Raw genomic sequence first — 10,000 nt, 5'->3', positions numbered from 1 at the left:
TCGTATAAAGTCTGCTGATGCAATGCAGGTTTCTGGCCTGGGTATATGAAAGAGGAAACCTTTGGACAATAATATTGTAGAAAGGGTTTCTAGACAATGCTAAGGAACCCAAATTATTTTCTCTCTTGGCTAACAACTTCTAGCAGTGTCCCTGCCCTGAGTTACCTCATATTTGGGATTAAATCGAACTTGTAGGCAACTTTAGGCCATTCTATTTCAAGCATTACGGTTCACCTTTCATCTAAAAGTTCTTTTCAGAGTCCTTGTCATCCAAAGGTCTTTGAAAACATTGATTGGTACTTTATATAAGGACCTTCACAAACTTGATCAGACATTCAACATATAATCCATCCATCCTCTAGTAACTATTGTTAGGAACTATGAGTCAAACATCTGTAGTTTTGGTGCCGGTGACTCAGATGCCTTTGACTTAACGAGCTCTGCTCTTCTGTCTGCCCTCGCTCTGGGCTTAAGGGTTGGGTGGTCTGCCCTCTAGCAGTGAGGGCAGCTTGGCAACAGCTGCAAGGGGGCTTGGATGATTAATCTCTCTCTCTCTCTCTCTCTCTCTCTCTCTCTCTCTCTCTCTCTCTCTCTCTCTCTCTCTCTCTCTCTCTCTCTCTCTCTCTCTCTCTCTCTCTCTCTCTCTGAGTGTGTGTGTGTGCGTGCATGTGTGTGCGAGCGCGTGTGTGTGCATGCGTGTGTGTGTGTGAGAGAGAGAGAGAGAAAGAGAGAGAATGAGTGAGTCATAATAAATAGGGGCTAACAAAATAAGAAACAGTTGATCATAAAAACTCACAAAGAATCACCACACCACATTGTGTTTGTGTGCGTGTGCGTGTGCGTGTGCGTGTGCGTGTGTGTGTGTGCGTGTGTGTGTGTGTGTGTGTGTGTTCACCTGCTGTGTCTGAGTGGTCTCCTTGGATGCTCTTTCAAACAGACCCAAGGGTAGCAGTTAAGTGTCAGAAAAATTGAAAGTGGTAGGTCTGCAACTGGGGTTTCCAAACAGCTTGCTGAGGTCAGTGTGTGTGTGTGTGTGTGTGTGTGTGTGTGTGTGTGTGTGTGTGTGTGTGTGTGTGTGTGTGTGTGTGTGTGTATGTGTTTGGATGCGTGCTTGCATGCATGTGTGTGTGCTCACCTTCTGTGTGTGTGTGTGTGTGTGTGTGTGTGTGTGTGTGTGTGTGTGTGTGTGTGTGTGTGTGTGTGTGTTCACCTTCTCTGCAAAGACGGGGTTTCCAGACAGCTTGCTGAGGTGTGTGTGTGTGTGTGTGTGTGTGTGTGTGTGTGTGTGTGTGTGTGTGTGTGTGTGTGTGTGTGTGTGTGTGTGTGTGTGTGCGTTCACCTTCTCTGCAAAGACGGGGTTTCCAGACAGCTTGCTGAGGTGCATGAACTCCAGGTGCAGCGTGCCGTACTCCGCCAAGATGCTGCTGCCACCCGACGCCCAGGGCCAGTTACGCCCTATACCACTGTAGACACACACACACACACACACACACACACACACACACACACACACACACACAGACACACGCACACACACGCGCGCGCACGCACACAAACGCACGCACACGCACGCACACGCACACAAAGAGAGAGGTGGATTGTCAATTTCATGATCAGTCATCAATCATAATCAATCAATCATCAATCATTACAACACACACCGACACAGTCAACACCGCCCCGCCCCCCCCACCACACACACACACACACACACACACACACACACACACACACACACACACACACACACACACACACACACACACGAACACACACACACACACACACACACACACACACACACACACACACACACACACACACACACACACACAAAATCCTACAGTGAGGTACAGTGCCGCCAGTTAATATCGGCACCCTTGAGGTTTAAGTACATTATGGGACATATCTCCAGACAACAAATAATAAGGTCAACCATGATTTTTCTATAGATAGCTTGTGGTTGATACTAAATATAAAAAATATCAACAGCATTAAATACTAAACTATGAGAGGGAAAAAATTAAGATGGTAAAGTTCCAGGCATCACTGGTTGTACAGGCGTAAGTTACCAAACGCCATTGAGGATGGTGGTAAGTTTGTCCCCGACACGCAGTCCAAGTAAAGCACTCACAGAGAGAAGAAAATAAAGTTCTTGGATTTTTAATTTCCTCAGTCCGGTTTTCTTTCCAGATATAGAACAAAAGCATCCAGTTGAACATAAAGGTTTCTATTGCAGGGTTCTGCTCTATTCTTAATTTCTGCGGTCTAAAAACTTTTTCCTCTTACGGCCATCCCACCAAGACAATGAATGCTCACCAATTTAAAGTGCAAGCATCGCGCACCTGCGCGTCTAAGGGGTGTGTCTCGAGTTGGATGGCAGCAATCAGGGAAAAGCCTTCAGGTGCAGGGCAAAATACAACAGTCAACGAAAGGTAAGTAAATAGGTAAGTATGAAAACACAAATCAAATAAACATAAAAACTGTAAATATTTAACCAACATAAAATCATTTTTTTCTTCACAGGATCTTCTTTTAGGTTTACCAGCTACATAACGGAAATCTACACACATCATAGATATGGCTCCGACACACTGGCCCCTAATTGTCACTACAGGACAATTACCAACTTAAATTACGAAAAGGAGCCATAAAATACAAAATAAATGCTAAACCTTCTGATGTTCCAAAATTACCAAATACATCAGTCCATACACATAGTTAGCCAAAAAATATTAAGAGCCTAGAAATTGTAAATGAAAAGGCTGGTACATTAATCTACACAAATATCAATCATATCAATGTTTACGTTTGTGGGGGGCGGGGTTGCGTTTTTTTTTTTTTTTTTTAAGTGCAAGACAAGTCCTTGTGGTGAAAAAATTCAAAAAAGGTAAAAATGAAAAAAGGTCGCAAAAATCCAAGTCCAATGTATATGTTGTGCAATATGTGAAAGTTCATGTATGTGCAACAGTGACTGTAAATGTGGTGCAAAATTGTGAAGTCCATGAATGCAAGTGTATGGGCTGTTGTGTGGGCACGCACAGGAATATGTGGGTTTGTCAGTAATGAGAGCGTGCAATCAGAGCTTTTTGGGGCTGATTAAGGTGCTTCTTCACCTTCAAGTAGCAAGCAGAGCTTGCCGATGGGTCTCTGCAGCACGTTGGTTTGGGTTTTCACCAACACGCTCCGCACAAGACCTTTGCGCCCGGGCAGGGTCTTGACCACCCTACCAAGGGGCCACGAATTTCTTGGTGCTGCTGGGTCCACCAGCACCACAATGTCATTGACTTTGAAGTTTCTTTGGATTTTGGTCCACTTCTGTCGTCGCTGCATTTGGGGAAGGTACTCTGAGGTCCACCTCCGCCAGAACAGATCTGCCAGGAATTGGACATGTTTCCACCGTTGCCTGCTGTAGACATCCTGTTTGCTGAAGAGACCAGGAGGTGGCAGCGGTTCATTCTTCAACTGCAGCAGGTGGTTCGGTGTCAAGGGTGTGAGATCTGTTGGGTCACTGGATGTCGTGGTGAGTGGCCTGTCGTTGAGGATGCACTCAACCTCACAGCAGGCCGTTCGCAGCATTTCGTCGTCGAGGGTTTGTTGTTTCACGATGGAGAGGAGTGTCTTCTTCACCAACCCGATGAGCCGTTCCCACACTCCTCCGAAGTGGGCTGCATGTGGTGGATTGAAGAGCCACTTGACATGGTTGGCCAGCAGGTTTTCCTGGATCTTATCTTGGGCCAGCTGATTGTACGCAGTTTCCAACTCTTTCTGTGCAGAGGTGAAGTTGGTGCCGCAGTCTGTACGAATGGTGAGTACATTGCCTCGCCTACACAGGAAACGCCGGATGGCGTTAATGCAGGAACTTGTGTTCAGACTTGCGGCTACTTCCAGGTGGATGGCTCGGCTTACCAGACAGGTGAAGAGTACACCCCAGCGCTTCACACGTGAGCGACCACTCTTGACCTCCATCGGCCCAAAGAAGTCGATGCCCACGTGAGAGAATGGTGGCAAGTTGGGGGTGACCCGGTCCTGTGGTAGTTCCGCCATCTTCTGCGTTCCAGGTCTGGCATACATTCGTCTGCAAAACACACAAGAGCGGGCAATATGCCTAGCACGAGAGTTAGCAGAAGGAAGCCAGAATTTCTGTCCAAGTTTTGACAGCATGTAATTTCTTCCTGCATGTCCAATTTTCTGATGAATGTCTCTTAGGATTAACTCGACTATGTGAGATGACTTTGGTAGAATGATTGGATTCTTGGTACTCACAGGCACTGGAGATTCACCAATCCGTCCTCCGACCTTCATGAAGTCATCTTCAATGATTGGATCCAGATCGAATACAGGACTGCTAGCTTTCACTGGCTTACTCATTTTCAAGAGTTTCAGTTCTGCATCAAAGTGCTGTTGCTGTTCGTAACGAATGATTGCCTTTTCTGCTTCGTCTAAATCATCCACAGTTAAGCGTTGTTGCTCACCTTCACTTGTGGATGTCTTGGGTTTGTCCTTTCGGATTCGAAGCAGAAGGATGCGTTTGAGCTTCAGCAGCCAGGCAACAGCTCTGAGGAGTTTCTTCCAGGAGGAGAAGTACTGGATCAGGGAAGAGGTAGCATTAGTTTCAAGTTTCACGCAGTTGACAGTAATGGCATGTTTTACCTCTGTGTCACAGTTGGGGATGTAGCTCAGGTCCTCTGGCAGGTCAGGCCACTCTGATGCTCCTCTTGAGAGGAAGGGAGGACCGTGGAGCCATCTGGTGGACGCCAAGAGTGGTTCGATGTGGAGTCCACGTGAGGCATCATCTGCCGGGTTGTCCTTTGAGCAGACATACCGCCACTGGTGTACTTGTGAGAGGCTGTGGATTACTGCAATGCGGTTAGCAACATATGTGCGGAATCTTGTGGTTTCATTGTGAATGTATTTCAGCACGGTGGTGCTGTCTGTCCAGAAAGTGGAATCCTGGAGGTCCATGTGTAACTCTTTCTGGAGCATTTTGTCAACTTTCACAGCGAGGGTGGCAGCAGCAAGTTCCAATCTGGGAATAGTCATCTGCTTGAGAGGTGCTACTCTTGATTTTGCCGTTATGAAGGCGAGGTGAGTGTCTCCACTGCTGTTCACAAGACTGAGGTAAGTGACTGTTCCATAGCCAGCTTCGCTGGCATCACAGAAATGATGGAGCTGAACAGTCTTCACTGGGCCGAAACCCTCAGGTTTTATGCACCTGTCCACTTCGAATCTGTCCAGCTGTTTCAGCTCTGTCATCCATCTCTGCCATGGCTTGCAGAGTTCTTTTGGAATGTTGTCATCCCATCCACAGTTTTCAATGCACAGTTTTTGTAGGATTTGCTTGGCTTTGAGAATGAAGGGGGATAGGAAACCCAATGGGTCGTAGATGGAACTCACGACTGAAAGGATGGCTCGCCTTGTAAGTGCTGTGCTCTTGTCGGCAACCTTGAAGGTGAGTGTGTCTTTCTGGATGTTCCACTGGATTCCTAGGGCCCTCTCCAGAGGTGGTTGTTTTTCTCTGTCCAGGTCGAGATGTTTCACGAGTGTGGCTCTGTGACTTTCAGGAATCGTAGCAAGGACTTCACAGCTGTTGCTCACCCACTTGTTCAGGGTGAATCCTCCTTGGGCGCATGCTTCCCTGAGGTCATGTGTAAGCTGGATTGCCTCTGTTACAGAAGACACAGATCGAAGGCAGTCGTCTACATAAAAACTGTGATTGATTGTGTCAAGGGTTGTTGCACTGAATTGCTCTGAGTTGTCAACTGCTGTTTGTTTCAGGGCGAAGTTGGCGATGCTTGGAGATGACACAGCACCGAAGAGATGTACGTTCATCCTGTATGTCTCCAATGGCTTGCTCGTATCCCCCTGTGGCCACCAGAGGAATCTGAGAAAGTCACGATGATGTTCATGAACGCGTACCTGGTAGTACATCGCCTCGATGTCGGCCATTACAGCAATCTTTTCTTCTCTGAATCTCAGAAGAACACCCAGCAGTGGGTTCGCCAGGTCTGGACCCTGGAGGAGTTCTGTGTTCAGTGATTTACCCTTGTACAATGCAGAGCAGTCAAATACAACTCTCAGTTTGCCCTTTTGCTTGTGGTATACTGCATGATGAGGTATGTACCAGACTAATCCATCTTGTCTTTGCAGCTGACTTGCTGGCACTTTTTCTGCATAGCCTTTTCTGAGCACATCTTCCATGAATGTGGTGTACTCACGAGCAAAAGCAGAATCTTTCTGGAGTCGTCTGGCTAGACCCACTGTGCGCTGCACTGCCATCTGCTGGTTGTCTGGCATGGTTACAGCTTCATCGCGGAAAGGCAAAGGTAAGTGATAGTGACCATTTTTGAGTTTGACTGACCTGGTTGTCACATCCATGAATTTCTTATCCTCAACAGACATCTCCGTCTCCTCTTCACTTTCTTTCTCAGGGAACTCGTGATTGTAATGACTGATGAGCATATCCTTTATGTTTTCCAGTGAGATTCGGTTGACTGTGGCTGTCCACTTGTCACGTCTTTTCACAGCAGAGCAGGAGTTGAGCGGGCCGTGGACCACCCATCCAAGAATAGTGCGTAGCGCAAAGGGACCTCCATGTTGGCTGTTTAGGACTTCCCATGGTTCCAGTGCCTTAGGTACGTCCATGCCGATCAGCAGCTCAATGTCAGCGTCAATGCTGTCCAAGGTTATGCCACTGAGGTATGGCCATCTTTCCAGGTCGTTTGTTGTGACCAAGTGGTCTTTGGTCACAGGGATTTTGGGTTGAGTATAGATTGTGGGTAGCTCAAGGAACACATTGCCCTCTATGTTGCCTACCTCGAGTCCAGTGAGCTCGTAGCATCTCACTGTTTGTTCCTGTCCCATTGTTCTCAGAGCCACCTCAGTCTTGCGTCCGCTGATGTTGAGCTGGTGCATGAGCTTGTCGGAGCAGAAGGTTGCTGAGCTGCCCGGGTCAAGGAAAGCATAGGTTTTGATGCTGTTGGAGTTTTTGTTTGACCTTACAATGACTGGCACTATGGCTAAAGCACACTGACTGGCCCCTGTAGCGTGACTGGCTGAAATGAGTGCACTGTTAACAGGAGCGTGGGTTTTAACTGTTTCATCATTGTTAATGTGCAGTAATGTGTGGTGTTTACGTGTGCACAACTCACATATGGCTCTATTCAGGCAATTTCGGCTGATATGCCCTCTCTTTAGGCACCCAAAGCAGTAGCCGTTCGTCTTCAGATGCTCCACTTTTTCCTTGTGTGCCTGGGATTTGAAATTCTCACAGTCTGTGATGGCATCACTATCTGAGCAGCAACTGCATGACAGTGATGTTGGAACAACTGTGTTGGTTTGCTGTGTCCTAGCTGGTCGGGGTGCTGTCTGAGTGCTAGAGGGTGTGACCGAGGTTACAAAACTGCTTCCACTTTTTTGAGGCTTTATGCTGGGCTTGGATCTAGAGACTGGCTTGCTGGCCGGAGTGTCTCTGATGTCTCCGAACACTGGGTGCAGTAGGATGTTGGATTGACATTCTATGAACTCCACGAGGTGCTTGAATTTAATCCGTGAGTCATCTTGTTGGGATTTCTCATATACTTTGCTGCGCCAGCGTTCACGGAGCTTGTAGGGTAATTTGGATATGAGGTGTTTGAGGTTTGATGCTACATTCAATTCATCCAAATGGTTCAGATTGTGCATAGCATTAAGGCATTCTCTCAAGTACAATGCATAGTCAAGGAGAGCCTTTCCGTCATCAACTTTAATTGTTGCCCAATTAAAAGCCTTGTCCATGTATGCATTTGCAATTTTAATTTCATTCCCAAAATGGGTTTTCAAAAGCCTTTTTGCCTCTGTGTAGCCTTGGCGGGCATCCATATGCATGCAGCTTCTAACTATGTTTTTAGCTGGGCCATCTGTGAATTGCTCTAGAAAGTATAATCTGTCTTTGTAGTCATCAGTGTTTTTCTCTATTGAATGCTCAAATGCCAGTATGAATGGTTGGAATGACAGGGGGCTACCACTAAAAGTGGGCACATCTCGTTTTGGTAGGAGTGAAAGATTTTGTTGTCTCACCATTATTTCTGCCAGATCTCTTTGCCTGTTGGGCTGCACTGAATTGGCTGGAGTGGGGTTGGTTTCGCCATGTTGAGGCTGCACTGTGTCGGTGGTTGGAGTGGCGTTGATTTGGCCCCGTTGTTGCTGCTGGTTTGTAGTGGAAGGTGTAGTATCCCTGGAACTGCTTTGGAGATGTCGCACAGCTCGCTGGAGTGGCGTTTTAGGAACAGTGGTCACAGGCGCGAAGTCGAGGGCAGAGAGCTCGGGCAGACTTTGTTCAGCTGGTTGTTCTTTGCTGGAGTCCAAGTACTCATTCATTGCGTCGACTTGCTCTTCAGCATCACGAAGTGCTTTGAGTTTGGCATTTGCCTCATCCAGCTGAGCTTGTAGCTCCAATCTCTCACGCTTTGATTTTAATGCCATTTCCTCCATGTCCCGTTTTAATTTAAGAGATCTTTCCTCCATCTCACGCTGTATTTTGAGTTCTGCCTCTTCCATTTGCAGCGCCTGCAGCGCTGGTAGTGTTTTACTGCGCGCATCTAAAGCGGCCTTCTCGGCCAATGCCAATTTCGCTGCAGATGAAACTCTTGAAGTTCTGGACACGTTGGAAATGCTGTCGCGTGACTGCACTGTCGACTGCAATTTATTTTGTGCTTGTTTCCAAACATCAACTTCTTTAAAGAAATCATCCATTTCCTGCATTTTGTTATTAAACCATTCTGTGTCACTTTCCACTTCTTCGTCTAACAATAATGACTGTACGTCGTCGTGCGAGGATTTGAATGATTCAATGCTTAACAACAGTGCCTTCGATTTTCCTTCAACTTCTCCCACTTCTACATTTTTTTTAATCATAGTTCGAATTTCATTAATCTGTTTTGTGCAGACACTCAATTTGCCGCGGCGAGAGAGAACCTGGGCTTTTAATGTCTTGGCCGGGTCTTGAGCCGTCTCGCTTTCCTTGATGTCCGACATTATGACTTAATTCTTAACTTGTTCTGTCCACAATCAGTATGTATATTCCTTTAGTCCACAATCACTTCAATATTTCAACTTTCAAAGTCCTTAAGGTTTCATACACTTCCACGTTTTCTTCACTCACCCTGCGTTCAAACTTGCTTTCTTACTTTTACGCTTCCATTTAGGTCCGTAGCGCATCCAGTTGTAAGCATTCACGTATCCAAAGCAGGGAAAGTAATCCAAAGTTGCTTGAAGTCCTTCTTACCGTCAGGTTTGGAAGTTTTTAGACTTTGTACAGGCGTAAGTTACCAAACGCCATTGAGGATGGTGGTAAGTTTGTTCCCGACACGCAGTCCAAGTAAAGCACTCACAGAGAGAAGAAAATAAAGTTCTTGGATTTTTAATTTCCTCAGTCCGGTTTTCTTTCCAGATATAGAACAAAAGCATCCAGTTGAACATAAAGGTTTCTATTGCAGGGTTCTGCTCTATTCTTAATTTCTGCGGTCTAAAAACTTTTTCCTCTTACGGCCATCCCACCAAGACAATGAATGCTCACCAATTTAAAGTGCAAGCATCGCGCACCTGCGCGTCTAAGGGGTGTGTCTCGAGTTGGATGGCAGCAATCAGGGAAAAGCCTTCAGGTGCAGGGCAAAATACAACAGTCAACGAAAGGTAAGTAAATAGGTAAGTATGAAAACACAAATCAAATAAACATAAAAACTGTAAATATTTAACCAACATAAAATCATTTTTTTTCTTCACAGGATCTTCTTTTAGGTTTACCAGCTACATGACAGAAATCTACATCATAGATATGGCTCCGACACTGGTATTGGCACCCTTTACTGGATACCATTGTGGAAACCTAATTTGACTCAATTATGGTAAATCGCAAATGGGAATCACCTTTGACTAATTGCTTTTGCCCATAGAACATGAATTAGGCAAGGAATTATGATATTTGTGTTTAAATAGCCACCTGTTACATCTTGTGTGTCAG

General features: G+C 46.1%; 1 protein-coding gene across 1 annotated transcript in view; it reads right to left on the bottom strand.

The window, feature by feature from the left end:
• LOC134469054 (mannosyl-oligosaccharide 1,2-alpha-mannosidase IA-like) overlaps positions 1-10,000 on the bottom strand; it is a 250,878-nt gene that overhangs the window by 30,357 nt on the left and 210,521 nt on the right. The window contains exon 6 of the mRNA XM_063223072.1: positions 1,340-1,463. Coding sequence (XP_063079142.1) covers positions 1,340-1,463 — 124 coding nt within the window. The remainder of the gene's footprint in view (positions 1-1,339; positions 1,464-10,000) is intronic.

This window comes from Engraulis encrasicolus, chromosome 18 (assembly GCF_034702125.1).
Source record: "Engraulis encrasicolus isolate BLACKSEA-1 chromosome 18, IST_EnEncr_1.0, whole genome shotgun sequence".
Classification (NCBI taxonomy): Eukaryota; Metazoa; Chordata; class Actinopteri; order Clupeiformes; family Engraulidae; genus Engraulis; species Engraulis encrasicolus.
Note: the sequence above shows the minus strand (reverse complement) of the source record. Positions and strands in the feature narration are given on the sequence as shown.